At 40.9% G+C, this 17,632-nt stretch overlaps 1 protein-coding gene across 1 annotated transcript; it reads left to right on the top strand.

Moving 5' to 3' along the window:
* The first annotated feature begins 534 nt into the window (after positions 1-534).
* Positions 535-8,144, top strand: LOC139467159 (TBC1 domain family member 7-like). Its single transcript, XM_071248878.1, has 6 exons — positions 535-762; positions 3,214-3,398; positions 3,677-3,817; positions 3,982-4,133; positions 6,154-6,283; positions 7,419-8,144. The coding sequence occupies exons 1-6, from the start codon at positions 576-578 to the stop codon at positions 7,536-7,538; spliced, it is 915 nt and encodes a 304-aa protein (XP_071104979.1). The 5' UTR covers positions 535-575; the 3' UTR covers positions 7,539-8,144.
* The last annotated feature ends 9,488 nt before the right edge of the window (positions 8,145-17,632 follow it).

Here is a 17,632-nt window from a genome sequence, read left to right as displayed (position 1 = left end):
CAGATATTTATAAGATGAAACTGTTTTTCATAAACGGCCGTTATAGTACCATTTTTCAAAGCGATTTAAAATACCCCCATTTCTGAAAACTACAATTTCTGATTTTTTAAAGTTTATCTGGAAACCCCACTTTAAACACAAACTTTCTAAAATATCTAATTACCTCTGAAGACTTACAGCATAATAAGCAAAGAGTACAACATCATCCACAAAAAGCAACAACATCAAATCCTCAATATACCATTTTTACAATTTTTGTACATTTCAGTGACAAGATCATTTATAAAGAAAATAAATAATATCGGGCTCAACATACAGCCCTGGATAGACACCACATTTAAATTATGAAGCCATATTCCGTTTTAAATTACGTCAAAAGTTTTCAATGAACGGGCACCTGCTAATACTGACTGGGCCCCTGTCTAGCTGATAATGGTAATAGCGCACAACAAGCTGCGCGTATCAATAGTGGAACCAGTGATATGTTACTTCCGGTTGTTTCTGACACACGAAGACGATTAGCACGGTCAGATCAGCTGTGTTTGAACTCGATACGTGTACTGTCATTTCCCAGTATGACAGAGGAACGGAATTTCAGATCATATTATTATGACAAATGCGGATTTCGAGCTGTTGACGAAAAGAAATCCATAGAAATCTTGTTGAAAGAGCAGCCGATGGATGTGGAAAAACTGTCTCAGTTTTGTCTTCGGTTCCCAGTGCCAACTAAATACAGACATTATGTTTGGAAAATTCTCCTAGGTAAATCATCAATGATCAACGTTTTATAGTTTGGAATGAATTATGTATCAGTCCATCTCCATGCATTGTGAGTTGATGCAACAATGTCAACACCTAGGTCGACAACCAACAATTTAACAAACTGAAAAATGACCCTTCTATTATTTAGGCCTAGGCACAAAATGACAACATGTATATATATGGTGGTATTGCTTCAGCTGGTTTGTCCTAATTTTATCCTTTTCTTCGCTGGAATTTTTTTTAAATTTCACACAACAAGGTTTTTGTGAAAACGTTTTGCTCAAAAACTGTTACCCAGATGTACAAACTCATCTATCTAGCTCAATGGGTGCAGGCTAAAACGCCACCTCAGCAAAACATCACCGACTTCCCTGGTGAAAATGGGACCTCATTTGGAGAAAACAGTTACTATTTGTCAGGCAAAAACGGCACTTTTATTTTAAATAATTATAAGAAGGATTTATGTAGGAGTATATATGCCTTATTTACATGCTTTATTATGTTATGTTGTATATGATTTTTTTACACTGTCATTGTCTTGACTTCCAATCAGAGTCGGCGAATAAGTTGGAGTAAAGGCTAATTTTTTATGTAAACTTGTTGTAACATTTCACAATTATTTGTGGTTGCAAGTGACAATGTGAGTTTAATTTCAATTATTTCAGTACCAAGGTAACAAATACCAATAAGGTGCCATTATCGGTAGGCGATAGTAGCCGTTTTCGCTTTAGGGGAGGTGCCGTTTTTGCCAATTGATGCTGTTTTCACTCGATGATGTTTTGATGAGGTGCTGTTTCAGCTATAACCATATCTAATAATGACAAATCATCAGGTTTTGTGTATTAAGCTCAACAGTTGCAAACTGACCTCAACTACCACTACCTTTGCACTGTAGTTTTTGTTGTCTTAGAATCTTTCTCCACTTGGTGTAAGTATGGAATTATGAAATTACTTTGAATATGACCGTAACGGTTGTAAACATACATTTCAACATTTGTAGTTTGAATATGACTGTAACGGATGTAAACATACATTTCAACATTTGTACTTTGAATATGACTGTAACTGATGTAAACATACATTTCAACATTTGTACTTTGAATATGACTGTAACGGATGTAAACATACATTTCAACATTTGTACTTTGAATATGACTGTAACGGATGTAAACATACATTTCAACATTTGTACTTTGAATATGACCTTAACGGATGTAAACATACATTTCAACATTTGTACTTTGAATATGACCGTAACGGATGTAAACATACATTTCAACATTTGTACTTTGAATATGACTGTAACGGATGTAAACATACATTTCAACATTTGTACTTTGAATATGACCTTAACGGATGTAAACATACAATTCAACATTTGTACTTTGAATATGACCTTAACGGATGTAAACATACATTTCAACATTTGTACTTTGAATATGACCGTAACAGATGTAAACATACATTTCAACATTTGTACTTTGAATATGACCGTAATGGATGTAAACATACATTTCAACATTTGTACTTTGAATATGACGGTAATGGATGTAAACAAACATTTCAACATTTGTACTTTGAATATGACTGTAACGGATGTAAACAAACATTTCAACATTTGTACTTTGAATATGACTGTAACGGATGTAAACATACATTTCAACATTTGTACTTTGAATATGACTGTAACGGATGTAAACAAACATTTCAACATTTGTACTTTGAATATGACTGTAACGGATGTAAACATACATTTCAACATTTGTACTTTGAATATGACTGTAACGGATGTAAACAAACATTTCAACATTTGTACTTTGAATATGACTGTAATGGATGTAAACATACATTTCAACATTTGTACTTTGAATATGACCGTAACGGATGTAAACATACTACACAAGGCATGTTGTGCTATAGTCACATCTGTTCTGGAGTGACAGTGTCTTAGTTCAGTTGAGAAAAAGTATTGTTTATAGTAAGTAAAGTATCATTAAGTCTTTTTAGAGAATTTTTGTATGCTTAAGCGCAGTATGATACATTAAGAAATAAATGTTTTCACCCCAGCAATTTGAGCACACTTTGTCGAAGGAGAAGTTATTGTGTATTTGTGTAAACAGGCAATAGTAAATGAATAATTGACCTGTTTTTTTTATGGTAAAAGCTCTGTAAACTTCTGTGAACTGAAGGAGCTGAAGTTAGCATGTTGTCCGTAGGTAGACAGTTTGTTCCAGTCATTGGTTACTTTTTGTCTATATTTATTTCCTCTGTATTTAAGCAGAATATACTTGAAAAACAATTCTTACCGCAAATATGCAAATTTTGTTGTGGCTCTTTGTGGACATGTTCAACTGCCGCCTACTTACCTAGGGGACTGACAACGCTGCTGCACTGTGTTTAGTTTTGTGTAAGTTTTGTGTTTCAAGCTTGACAATGATTTGTTGTCCATAGGTGTGTTGCCCTCCCACCAGCCGTCCCACGCGTATGTCAGTCTGCAGCACCGGGCGATGTACCAGGACGGACTCCGGTGCCTCACAGTGCTGCGCAGAGTTAATGCGGACACGCCCACTGAAGAAGTGTTCCTTAAACTTTATCTTTTAGAAGAAGGAAATCTGCCGTTCGAAGAAAAGAATTTGGTGTGTAACAGAAGAAGGAACTTATTTATTTATATTTATATATTTGTGTGTGTGTGTGTGTGTGTTTGCTTTTGTGTGTGCATATGTGTGTGCTTGAGTGCATATTTTTAACGGTCATACTGTCCATTTGACCTTAACTCAATCACTGCTCAGAGACCATCTCGCTTTTCTGATTTTAACTCTTTGTATTTTCCTGTGATCTGGTCAGATATTTAACATGTTTAATTGTGTGTTGTATCCATGGTAACCAATTAATGAGATAGATGTATTTAATGCAGCACACGGACTCGGCGTATGTGGCGTTCATGTTGATGGCTGGTGCTGTTTGTAACGTTGCTGATGCTGACATCGACAGGTACTGGATCACGTCACGCTTCTACAGATACTTCCTGAAGTTCAGCGACCATCTTCCACTCATGGTGAGCTTATTTATCTGAAGTGCAGCTCTTAACAATTACTTTTAGACAGTCCTCTGTCTGACACAGTCGTGTTTATTACAATGTTTCCTTGTTCCCCCAGCCGGAGAAGACCATCCTCTGTCTGACACAGTCTTGTTTATTACAATGTTTCCTTGTTCCCCCAGCCGGAGAAGACCGTCCTCTGTCTGAGAAAGGAGGACGTTGACAAGAGGTTGCTTCTACATCTACAGGAGAACAACGTCCTGAGTTCTCTCCCTTTGATGGACTGGTTCAGATGTTGTTTTGCTGGTGTTCTTCCTGACATTTCATTTGAAAGGTAAATACACACCTTGTCTCAGGTAAATACACACCTTGTGTCAGGTAAATACACACCTTGTCTCAGGTAAATTCACACCTTGTGTCAGGTAAATACACACCTTGTGTCAGGTAAATACACACCTTGTCTCAGGTAAATACACACCTTGTGTCAGGTAAATACACACCTTGTGTCAGGTAAATACACACCTTGTGTCAGGTAAATACACACCTTGTGTCAGGTAAATACACACCTTGTGTCAGGTAAATACACACCTTGTCTCAGGTAAATTCACACCTTGTGTCAGGTAAATACACACCTTGTCTCAGGTAAATACACACCTTGTCTCAGGTAAATACACACCTTGTCTCCGGTACAAATACACCTTGTATCGGGTAAAAACACACCTTGTCTCGAGTAAACACACACCTTGTCTCAGGTAAATACACACCTTGTGTCAGGTAAATACACACCTTGTGTCAGGTAAATACACACCTTGTGTCAGGTAAATACACACCTTGTCTCAGGTAAATACACACCTTGTGTCAGGTAAATACTCACCTTGTCTCAGGTAAATACACACCTTGTGTCAGGTAAATACACAACTTGTGTCAGGAAAATACACACCTTGTCTCAGGTAAATACACACCTTGTCTCAGGTAAATACACACCTTGTGTCAGGTAAATACTCACCTTGTCTCAGGTAAATACACACCTTGTGTCAGGTAAATACACACCTTGTGTCAGGTAAATACACACCTTGTGTCAGGTAAATACACACCTTGTCTCAGGTAAATACACACCTTGTGTCAGGTAAATACACACCTTGTGTCAGGTAAATACACACCTTGTCTCAGGTAAATACACACCTTGTCTCAGGTAAATACACACCTTGTCTCAGGTAAATACACGCCTTGTCTCAGGTAAATACACACCTTGTCTCAGATAAATACACACCTTGTCTCAGGTTAATACACACCTTGTCTCAGGTAAATACATACCTTGTCTCAGGGAGATACACACCTTGTGTCAGGTAAATACACACCTTGTCTCGGGAAAATACACACCTTGTCTCGGGTAAAAACACACCTTGTCTCCGGTAAATACACACCTTGTCTCAGGGAAATACACACCTTGTGTCAGGTGAATACACACCTTGTCTCAGGTAAATACACACCTTGTCTCCGGTAAAAATACACTTTGTATCGGGTAAAAACACACCTTGTCTTGAGTAAATACACACCTTGTGTCAGGTAAATACACACCTTGTGTCAGGTAAATACACACCTTGTGTCAGGTAAATACACACCTTGTGTCAGGTAAATACACACCGTGTCTCAGGTAAATACACATATTATCTCAGGAAGATATACACCTTGTCTCAGGGAGATATACACCATGTCTCAGGTAAATACACACCTTGTGTCAGGTAAATGCACACCTTGTCTCAGGTAAATAAACACCTTGTGTCAGGTAAATACACACCTTGTCTCAGGTAAATTCACACCTTGTGTCAGGTAAATACACACCTTGTCTCAGGTAAATACACACCTTGTCTCAGGTAAATACACACCTTGTCTCCGGTAAAAATACACCTTGTATCGGGTAAAAACACACCTTGTCTCGAGTAAATACACACCTTGTCTCAGGTAAATACACACCTTGTGTCAGGTAAATACACACCTTGTGTCAGGTAAATACACACCTTGTGTCAGGTAAATACACACCGTGTCTCAGGTAAACACACATATTATCTCAGGAAGATATACACCTTGTCTCAGGGAGATATACACCATGTCTCAGGTAAATACACACCTTGTGTCAGGTAAATACACACCTTGTCTCAGGTAAATAAACACCTTGTGTCAGGTAAATACACACCTTGTCTCAGGGAGATATACACCTTGTCTCAGGTAAATACACACCTTGTCTCAGGTAAATACACACCTTGTCTCAGGGAGATACACACCTTGTCTCAGGTAAATTCACACCTTGTCTCAGTGTTGTGTGTGAGGTAATCGAGAGATGTCTATGGCTTCAGGGTCTGGGACAAGGTGCTTGGAGGTTCCCCAACAATCCTTGTGTTTGTAGCAGTCGCCATTTTCCTCACCTTCAGACGACCTCTGTTGAGTATGAACACTACAGATGAAATGGTCGCCTATCTTCGGAAGGTAGGTAGTTGTGTGAGACATGGTTGCCTATCTCCGGAAGGTAGGTAGTTGTGTGAAACATGGTCGCCTATCTCCGGAAGGTAGGTAGTTGTGTGAGATATGGTTGCCTATCTCCGGAAGGTAGGTAGTTGTGTGAGATATGGTTGCCTATCTCCTGGAAGGTAGGTAGTTGTGTGAGATATGGTTGCCTATCTCCGGAAGGTAGGTAGTTGTGTGAGATATGGTCGCCTATCTCCTGGAAGGTAGGTTGTTCTGTGAGATATGGTTGCCTATCTCCGGAAGGTAGGTAGTTGTGTGAGATATGGTTGCCTATCTCCGGAAGGCAGGTTGTTGTGTGAGACATGGTTGCCTATCTCCGGAAGGTAGGTTGTTCTGTGAGATATGGTCGCCTATCTCCAGAAGGTAGGTAGTTGTGTGAGATATGGTTCCCTATCTCCGGAAGGCAGGTTGTTGTGTGAGATATGGTCGCCTATCTCCGGAATGTAGGTAGTTGTGTGAGATAAGTTCGCCTATCTCCGGAAGGTAGGTAGTTGTGTGAGATATGGTTGCTTATCTCCGGAAGGCAGGTTGTTGTGTGAGATATGGTCGCCTATCTCCAGGAGGTAGGTAGTTGTGTGAGACATGGTCGCCTATCTCCGGAAGGTAGGTAGTTGTGTGAGATAAGTTCGCCTATCTCTTGAAGGTAGGTTGTTGTGTGAGATATGGTCGCCTATCTTCGGAAGGTAGGTAGTAGTGTGAGATATGGTCGCCTATCTCCGGAAGGTAGGTTGTCTTTCTATAAAAACTGGATTAGAATTGGTCTTTGACAACCCAAGCTTGTCGTAAGAGGCACCCAACAGGATCTGGTGGTGAGGCTCGCCAAATGACTTGATGCATGTTATCATAACCCAAAGGCATAGATCAATGCTCATGATATCAATCACTAGATCTGGTCCAGACTTGGTTATTTACAGACCAACATCATATAGCTAGAATATGGCGGCATTAAAGAACAAACTAATAAAGTTATGTTGCCATGTGAGATGTGGTCCTATTTCAGGAAGGTGAGGTGTTCTGCATACATGGGCATGTAATCGGCAGTGTGTAGGTGGTGTGTGATTCTTGCTACATTTGTTTTTGTCTATTCCTCTGCCAGATCCCCGAGGACTGTGGTGACAAGCTTGTGAGTGATGCTGTTGAGTTGTGGCAGAAACATGGATTCCATCTGATGCAGCCCAAGTCTGACTCCCCGGTACTCGACAAGACCGGCCCCTGATCTGTTGGGTTTCGTCATTGTTGGATTCTCTTCATCAAGATGTGTCTAGATTGGTGTCGCCCTGTCTATCACAAGTACATCTCATCACTCCGTCTCCGCATACCATCATGCACTGGAACACCAGGTTATTAAAGACATGCTTGGCGTGATTCAAGATACATAGCCTGGTGTGATTCAAGATACATCGCCTGGCGTGATTCAAGATACATTGCTTGGCGTGATTCAAGATACATAGCCTGGTGCGATTCAAGATACATAACCTGGTGTGATTCAAGATACATCGCCTGGCCTGATTCAAGATACATGGCCTGGTGTGATTCAAGATACATTGCCTGGTGTGATTCAAGATACATAGCCTAGCTTGATTCAAGATACATGGCCTGGTGTGATTCAAGATACATAACCTGGTGTGATTCAAGATACATTGCCTGGTGTGATTCAAGATACATGGCCTGGTGTGATTCAAGATACATAGCCTGGTGTGATTCAAGATACATTGCCTGGTGTGATTCAAGATACATAGCCTGGTGTGATTCAAGATACATTGCCTGGTGTGATTCAAGATACATAGCCTGGTGTGATTCAAGATACATCGCCTAGTGTGATTCAAGATACATGGCCTGGCATGATTCAAGATACATAGCCTAGTGTGATTCAAGATACATAACCTGGCGTTATTCAAGATACATAGCCTGGTGTGATTCAAGATTCATAGCCTAGCGTGATTCAAGATCAAAGCCTAGCATGATTCAAGATACATGGCCTGGTGTGATTCAAGATACATAGCCTGGTCTGATTCAAGATACATAGCCTAGCGTGATTCAAGATACATCGCCTAGCGTGATTCAAGATACATGGCCTGGCATGATTCAAGATACATAGCCTAGCGTGATTCAAGATACATAGCCTAGCGTGATTCAAGATACATAGCCTGGTGTGATTCAAGATACATAACCTGGTGTGATTCAAGATACATAGCCTGGTGTGATTCAAGATACATAGCCTGGTGTGATTCAAGATACATTGCCTGGTGTGATTCTTGATACATAGCCTGGTGTGATTCAAGATACATGGCCTGGTGTGATTCAAGATACATAGCCTGGTGTGATTTAAGATACATAGCCTAGCGTGATTCAAGATACATTGCCTGGTGTGATTCAAGATACATAGCCTAGCGTGATTCAAGATACATCGCCTAGTGTGATTCAAGATACATGGCCTGGCGTGATTCAAGATACATAGCCTGGTGTGATTCAAGATACATACCCAGGTGTAATATAAGTTATATAGCCTGGTGTGATTCAAGATACATAGCCTAGCGTGATTCAAGATCAAAGCCTAGCGTGATTCAAAATACATGGCCTGGTGCAATTCAAGATACATAGCCTGGTGTGATTCAAGATACATAGCCAGGTGGAATACAAGTTATATAGTCTGGCGTGATTCAAGATACATGCTTGAAATGAATCAAGATATATCAACAAGCCTTAGCCCGCTCAGGTACAACATGGGATTCTGAATATAACAGTATGTATCTTGATAATTAAGACAATGTGAGTGAGGAGCTGTGGCAGTCTCCCGTACAACCACCTTGCTGCACTGTCTGTTCCTGGCTGCAGTGATATCGCTACGATAGTGCCAGTGGGGGCACAAAACAACATTCACTCATAAATTACACTGAATTGAAGGAATGTTTGTACTGCTTAAATTGTTTAAAATCACCACTGATATTTGGTCATTTGTGTGAGGTAGTGTGTAAGACTGGTCGTGTGTGAGGTAGTGTGACAGACTGGTCATGTGTGTGGGGTAGTGTGTAAGACTGGTCGTGTGTGAGGTAGTGTGACAGACTGGTCATGTGTGTGTGGTAGTGTGACATACTGGTTGTGTGTGTGTGGGGTAGTGTGACGTACTGGTCGTGTGTGTGTGAGGTAGAGTGACATACTGGTTGTGTGTGTGTGGGGTAGTGTGACGTACTGGTCGTGTGTGTGTGAGGTAGAGTGACATACTGGTTGTGTGTGTGTGGGGTAGTGTGACAGACTGGTTGTGTGTGTGAGGTAGTGTGACAGACTGATCATGTATGTGTGAGGTGTGATAAACTGGTCATGTGTGTGAGGTAGTGTGACATACTGGTTGTGTGTGTGGGGGGGTAGTGTGACGTACTGGTCGTGTGTGTGTGAGGTAGAGTGACATAATGGTCGTGTGTGTGAGGTAGTGTGAGATACTGGTTGTGTGTGTGAGGTAGTGTGACATACTGGTCGTGTGTGTGAGGTAGTGTGACATACTGGTCATGTATGTGTGAGGTAGTGTGAGATACTGGTTGTGTGTGTGAGGTAGTGTGAGATACTGGTTGTGTGTGTGAGGTAGTGTGACATACTGGTCATGTGTGTGAGGTAGTGTGAGATACTGGTTGTGTGTGTGAGGTAGTGTGACAAACTGATCATGTATGTGTGAGGTAGTGTGAGATACTGGTTGTGTGTGTGAGGTAGTGTGACATACTGGTCATGTGTGTGAGGTAGTGTGACATAATGGTCTTATGTGTGAGGTAGTGTGACAAACTGATCATGTATGTGTGAGGTAGTGTGACATACTGGCCGTGTGTGTGAGGTAGTGTGAGATACTGGTTGTGTGTGTGAGGTAGTGTGACATACTGGTCATTTATGTGTAAGGTAGTGTGAGATACTGGTTGTGTGTGTGAGGTAGTGTGACATACTGGTCATGTATGTGTGAGGTAGTGTGAGATACTGGTTGTGTGTGGGGGTTAGTGTGACATACTGGTTATGTGTGAGGTAGAGTGACAGACTGATCAAGTTTGTGAGGCAGTGTGACCAATACAATATTCCTCTGGTAGAATGTGTGAAATGGCTGGCAGTTGCGGTATGTTTCTACGCACTACGCCCACTCCACTCCCTCAGGACTCTCCACAAAGGAGGAGATTGTGAAAGGACCGTGCTCCATTCAGTGTCTGAGTGGTGGATTTTCAGCATTGTTGTCAATGGCCATTAGTTGTAGTGGGCTGTGAACATGGTCTGTATGGTGGTATGTTACTCGCCAAATCTGGATATTCTTTACTATTGTCATGACTATTAAAGGGGCATTAGGCTCTGGATACTAACCAGCTCAGATAGTGTTACACTACAGAGCTGCATAGAAGTGTACTTATTCAAATACTTAGCGATGGGATAAGAGTAATTAAAGGTTGTTGTTTTTTAAATTAAGAAATGTAGGTGAACGAAGATGGTTTGACAAGTTAGAGATTAATTGCAGATGCTAGATTCAAACATTTGGTAATGGGATAAGATTAATTACAGGGTTTTTTTCAATTAAGAACTGTAAGTGAATTAAGTAACTAAATGTGTACCGGTTTTGATTACATTTTCGATATGTTCATTGCAATTCCTGCGTTCTGATTACCGTGACCGGAGACTGCGCTACCGTCTGTCAGGTCAGCGGAAATATCTTTACGCATTTCTGAAAACTGAAAATGAATTAACAAGCGTTCTTTGTGATATCGAAATCTTCACAGATCACGGGTAACCAATCAGTGTTTAGAAATGCGTACAGATATTTCCGCTGTCCCGTCCTGGCAGACTGTAGCTCAGTCTCCTGTCGCGCTAATCAGAATGCAGGACCTAAACAGACAACAGTGAAAACGCACTGATGTTGTCATTTGGAAATACCCCTCATGGGTATCGTTCGATAAGAAACAGTATTCCCGCAGTCACAGCATTTCGGGTTTACTGATTGCGTGGATAATATATCACATATTTCATATTTGATAATGCCATTTAATAATGTCATGTCAAGAGACTTATACTGTATAAAATAAACATTTGATATATTTAAGGGCGTAAATGAAAACCCATTGCCAATGCATAGGGTTAGTGTTCCTGTTGACTATCGGATGTAAACTGAACAGGAAGATAAAGTCATCAATATCCCCGCCCTTTCAATAACCCTCAATATACTAAAAGGATTGTGAGTCCGACATTATGACAGATGCCTAACCCTAAAATGAAACCTTCATTTGAAATTTAGTTGAACTTGCTAAAGCAAAACAAAAACCACCTCAATCGCAAAACCAACAAGTTCAGCAATTGCCTGATACAAAGAAATCAGAAACATTTTATGAGTGATGCACTAGAAACGATCCCTACCCTCGTCTGGAGTTTAACGTGTATTGTTGCAATGGAGACGCAAAAACAAAATAAAACTACTTCGTCGCACATGGCACCCGTTCAGTGTACGCATGCTGTGTGTGAAGAAATGTGGCCAGGCTTATGTGACGGGAGCACCACGTTACTACATCCAGCAATACTTCAAAACCCAAATAATTAAAGTAACTGTGTATGTTCAATTATATACTTTTGCAAATATGTGTACGTAATATATGTACAACAATGAAGTTCTGTTCACATACACAAAACAACAACTGCCCCTAGTTTCAGGCAACTAAACTGCATGTTACAGTCAGTGTGTAAAATGACGGAAATTTTCACTTGGGCAATTTACAAAATATTTCAGTCATTTTACAATTTGCTAACTTTTTGTTTGTTTTTTTGTTGTTTAACGCCGCATTCAACAATATTACAGCTATATGACGGTGGTCTGTAAATATTCGAGTCCGGACCAGACTATCCAGTGATTGACATCATGAGCATCGATCCACGCAATTGGGATACAATGACATGCATCATCAAACTCAGCGAGTTTATCCACCCAATTTCAAACAGTTTTATGCCCTACGAGGGGTGTTCATTAAAGATTTCCCTTAAACCACTTAGGGTTATCATATTTGGTTGAAATTTCACATGTGTAATGATATATGTATCTATGGGTTATGTCTGAATTTGCAGCACCGAACTATTAATCTTACCACTTTTACAGGTGTTATGATCGAGTAGGGTGTGACAATGGAGGCAGTAGAATACCGAGCAGTGATTAGGTTTTTATATTTGAAAGGTCGCACACCAAAAGAAACTTTCGATGAAATGAACGCAACTTATGGGGAAGATGCCCCATCATATGACGTTGTTAAACACTGGCATCGCCAGTTCAATAGTGGTCGGACATCTGTGGAAACAGCTGCCATTCCTGGTCGCCCCCATTTAGCCATTGATGAGGACACTATCCATCAAGTGGAGACCGCCATTTTGGCAGACCGACGTATAACTGTTCGCCAGTTAGCAGAAGATGTCTAGATCAGTGTAGGGTCTGTGGAAAAAATCATCCATGACAATTTGAACATGCATAAGGTGTCTGCACGATGGATTCCCAGGTTGCTCACACCTTTCCAAAAGCAGGAACGAGTCAGTTGCTCAAAGGATCTTTTGGACATATGCCCCAAAAAACAGGCAAACTTTTTTGACAGACTTGTCACACAGGATGAAACATGGGTCCATCACTATGATCCTGAGACTAAAGTTCAGTCGATGCAATGGAAGCATGTGGAGTCACCACCCCCAAAGAAGGCACGTGTCTAACCCTCTGCAGGCAAGGTCATGCTCACGGTGTTTTGGGACCAGCACGGAGTAGTGATGATGGATTTCTTGGCAAAGGGTACCACAATTATAGGAGCTTATTATGCGTCACTGCTGCGGAAATTGCGGGACGCTATCAAGCTTAAGATGCGTGGCATGCTGACCAAGGGTGTCCGTCTCCTGCAAGACAATGCTCCAGTACACAACTCTCATGTTGCCCAGGCAGAAGCGCGTTCCTGTGGCTATGAAATCCTTCCACATCCTCCTTACTCTCCTGACCTTGCACCATCTGACTTCCACCTCTTTCCAACCATGAAGTCAATATTTTAAGGGAAAACGTTTCACAGATGATGAAACACTGATTTCTGAAGTCAAGTCCTGGTTTGAGACGCAAAATGAGGCCTTTTACAAGCGAGGTCTCCATAGTTGCATAAAACGATGGGAGAAGTGTGTAACTCTTGGTGGTTTCTATGTGGAGAAAGACTAATACCTATGCCAAGTTTCATTCCACTAGGTCCATCGGAAGTGGGTCAGGGGAAATCTTTAATGAACACCCCTCGTATTTCATCACCCAGTGACTGAAAATGATAAGATTAAAAGAAAACGAAAGTCAATAATGAATATTTGTCCAGAAAAAAAATTGATGACGTCTAATCCTGGCATTATTTGTCTGTGTGATGTTATCAAGCCCCTTTGAACTTTTGAATAACTTTGGGTCAATTTAAGTAATTATGATTGTAAAATGACTGAAATATTTTGTCCTTTTGTTAAAGTGCCCAAGTGCAATTTTCAGTCATTTTACTCTCTGACTGAGTGTAACACATACAATACCACAATTCTTACTTATCGTCCACGTTTTATTGTATAACCCTACGCCTGTGTTTGTCGTTATTCATAGGAGATCGCCTCCGTCGTGAGTGGTTGAGCGTCGGGGCGTCCCGCGTTGTCGGTCCCTTTGATATGCCGAGAGATAGCCCGCAATTTTGTGATTAGCATGTGCTTTTTTGATGTGCCGACTATAGTCTGTATGAAATAACCCCGGATAGTGACATGATATACATTTATACATATATACGTCAATACAAATTATTGACATGATTAACATTTAAACATACTTACATCAATGCAAATTCTTTTAATTCTTTTCTTCATTCTTCAATTTATTAAGATCCGTACCCAGTTAGATGTGTTGGTTTGATGTTTAACGCCGCACTCAGCAATATTCCAGCTATAAGACGGCGGTCTGTAATTAATCGAGTCTGGACCAGACAATCCAGTGATTAATATCATGAGCATCGATCCACGCAGTTGGGATCGATGACATGCTTCACCCAAGTCTACGAGCCTGACCACCCGATCCCGTTAGTCGCCTTTTAAGACAAGCATTGTCGTCTGTACCCAGTAAGAGTGAGTGAGTGAGTTGGGTTTAACGCCGCTTTTAAAAGTATTCTAGTTATATCGCGGCGTGTCTGCTTAATGTGGGAGGAAAGCCCGAAGTGATGCAGGTGACAGACGTTTACCACTTCGGTGAAATCCACGAGGACGGGTATGGTGCTGACAAACCTAGAAACATAATCGGGGCGAACCGGGATTCGAACCGACAATCATCGGTTTCTGGCGTGCCAAAGGGACGCAACCTTAGACGACTGGGCCCCCGTATCCAGTTAGATGTGAGACGGCATCGAGGTTCTCTACGGCACAATTCTCCACAGCAAGAAATTGTCTTTTGTAACGGTCAAGAGCATGGTCAAGTTGACGGTATTTCTTTTCCTTCACATGGCGTGTACCACCTGCTGTAAGCCGAAGAACGGTCACTTCAACGATAGATTGTTCTGCCTTTATGAAGTCTAGAAAAGTCTAGAGGTTAGGTTTGGAACCGGCGATTTTGAGGATTGTGTCAGTTGTAAGTGGTCACAAGGTTGTTCAGGGTGTTGATTCTGGAATGGCAGATCTCAGGCAACAGCGCCAGTGGATTCTGTCTCCGTTTCATGATTTGATACTAAATTTGTAGCCGAAGTAGACCAAATACTGTCCCAAAGATTGTTTGGAATAGGCACTTTTGTGTTTATTCGCTGAATACCCGGGTTCGATTCCCCACATGGGTACAATGCATGCAGCCCATTTCTGGTGTCCCCCGCCGTGATATTGCTGGAATATTGCTAAAAGTGGCATAAAAACCACACTCACTCACTCACTCACTCCCTCACTCATCTGAGCGTTTGCCATATTGCTGTACTCTGCAATAGTCTATGATTGTCTTGCACTTATTCGGGGCGGTCGGGCAGCCCACTGGTTAAAACGTTCGCTCGTCACGCTGAAGACCCGGGTTCGATTCCCGACATGGGTACAATGTGTGAAGTCCATTTCTGGAGTCCCCCCGCCTTGATATTGCTGGAATATTGCTAAAAGCGGCGTAAAACCGTACTCACTCACTCACTTGCACTTATTCTCAAATTGAAAAGATTCGCTCACTAAAAATATATGAATCTATAGTCAGTATAACCTGTGTTCCCTCAGTGTATCAGCGACAGTAATAGATAACGGGCTGACATGAGTTTCGCCGGGGCCCCTTTCACCAGAATAGACTATAGTCAGCCAACTACCCATGCGTTACCAAGTTCCAGTTCTTTATGATGTTAACATATTTATTTCCGTAAAGTGGAGGGATTATCTGAATGCCTCCACAAACATGATACCTCTCCAAATTACAATGTATTAAAAGTGATATGAGAAATAGCATACGTGATATAATTGACATTAAAGATAATTATTGTTCTGTAAGTGTTTTATTACTGGATTATCTTTCGAAACTACAGCTACATTATATTTTTTACATCCTGCACAACAACATCGCAGTATCATATAGCAAAGACAAAATCTCTAAATCGGCAAGAAGATAGAATAAAACTGTGCACTGATCTAAATATTTCAAGATTTTTTTCAGTCGTTCTTTATTTCCCCAAACCCACAAAAAATGGTACACGCCATGAGTCAGTTTTTGAGTTTACCGGTCAACTTTTGCGAAGGGCCACGTCTTTTACTAAATATGGCTGTTGGGACTCATACAATGTTGATTATATTTATATGAGGCTGCTTCATAATACACAATTGGTACTAATGGTTTCAGGATATAAGAGTTGGCAAGTGAGAGCTAGAACAGGTCAGTGGCAGTAAATAGTGATAAACACCATTATTATCATTCTTTTTTAACTTCTGAGACCCGTGAAGATCCGGGGAAGAATAGGTCTTCAGCAACCCATGCTTGCCGTAAAAGGCGGATATGCTTGTCGTAAAAGGCGACTGACGGGATCGGGTGGTCAGGCTCGCTGACTTGGTTGATGCATGTCATCGATCCCAATTGCGGGGATCGATGCTCATGATGTCAATCACTGGATTGTCTGGTCCAGACTCGATTATTTACAGACCGCCGTCATATAGCTGCAATATTGCTGAGTGCGGCATTATACAACAACAACAAAAATATAATAAATTTAACTTCTGAAATATGCAACCGATATACTTACTTAAACGAATGAGTGTTCAACTATCAGTAATTGTGAATAAGCATCGGAGTTTATAAAAGTTAGGATTTATACGACAATAGTTTGGTAATAACTTTCTTTCAAATCTAAAACAAGTACACTGGAATATATAATGATATTTATTTCCCATTGTACGCGAGTCAAAATTTGGGCCGAGTCTCCCTCAAAGGAACATTCTGCCACGACCCGTTTCTACGGACAAAATAGAATTACTGTACTTGTACGAAATTGTAAAACTTGGGATAACTTACGTGGTAATGATATATAATTTTCAAAGGAAAAAAACCCAGGTTTAATACAAGTATATTCCTTTCCTTTTGAAGATGAGGCTAAATCATGACGCAAACTTTGTAAAAAGTGGTCTTTTAATGTCTGTTCTACGTCAGAGAGCAACCTTGTTTTACTAGGTATAACTTGGTTAGTCCCAATATATGATAAGCCACATTCATCAAGAATATTTTTAACACGTGCAATCCAGGGTTGTTTATGATGGTGGTGTATAATTGTTTTGGAATACAGATTGAAATACAATAACAGATAACTTATTTTGGTTTTCGGAAGTTAATATTTTACGCCAGTATGACAGAACTCGTTTCTTTATCCCTATATCCAAAGGAAAAAGTCATGTTTCCCCATAGAGTATATAAGCAGGTGTTCCTTTTCTTAGACCGTAGTGGACATTTTATAAACTTCTTATGAACCAAGATAAATATAGGCAGGACCTCTAATCCTCAGCGCTATCTATAAATGTCAATTAAAACCCCCTTACGTCGCCGGATGTTACGTATGTACATGAACGTGGGTCACATTCTGTCACTTTATGAACCTGTGCCCTTTCGACTTATTTCAACCCATCAACATAAACATGGCTGCTGTCGTCTTAAACTTCCCCGGGGGTACCGATGGTCAAGTCGTCTAACTCGCTGTGCAGAGTTGCGTCCCTTGGACACGCCAGAAACTGATGATTGTGGGTTCGAATCCCGGTTCGCCCCGATTATGTTTCTAGGTTTGTCAGCACCATACATGTCCTCGTGGGATTCACCGAAGTGGTAAACGTCTGAGACCTGCATCACCT

Source organism: Haliotis cracherodii, unplaced genomic scaffold (genome assembly GCF_022045235.1).
Source record: "Haliotis cracherodii isolate W230 unplaced genomic scaffold, xgHalCrac1.p SCAF_19, whole genome shotgun sequence".
NCBI classification, from domain to species: Eukaryota; Metazoa; Mollusca; class Gastropoda; order Lepetellida; family Haliotidae; genus Haliotis; species Haliotis cracherodii.
This window is presented reverse-complemented; position numbering and strand designations above follow the sequence as displayed.

Bases quoted from the DNA above. Each gene is read 5' to 3' on its own strand.
- LOC139467159 (XM_071248878.1), top strand. From the start codon at position 576: ATGACAGAGGAACGGAATTTCAGATCATATTATTATGACAAATGCGGA. The intron at 763-3,213 runs GTAAATCATCAA...TGTTGTCCATAG, and splicing joins TGTTTGGAAAATTCTCCTAG to GTGTGTTGCCCTCCCACCAG. The intron at 6,284-7,418 runs GTAGGTAGTTGT...TTCCTCTGCCAG, and splicing joins TGGTCGCCTATCTTCGGAAG to ATCCCCGAGGACTGTGGTGA.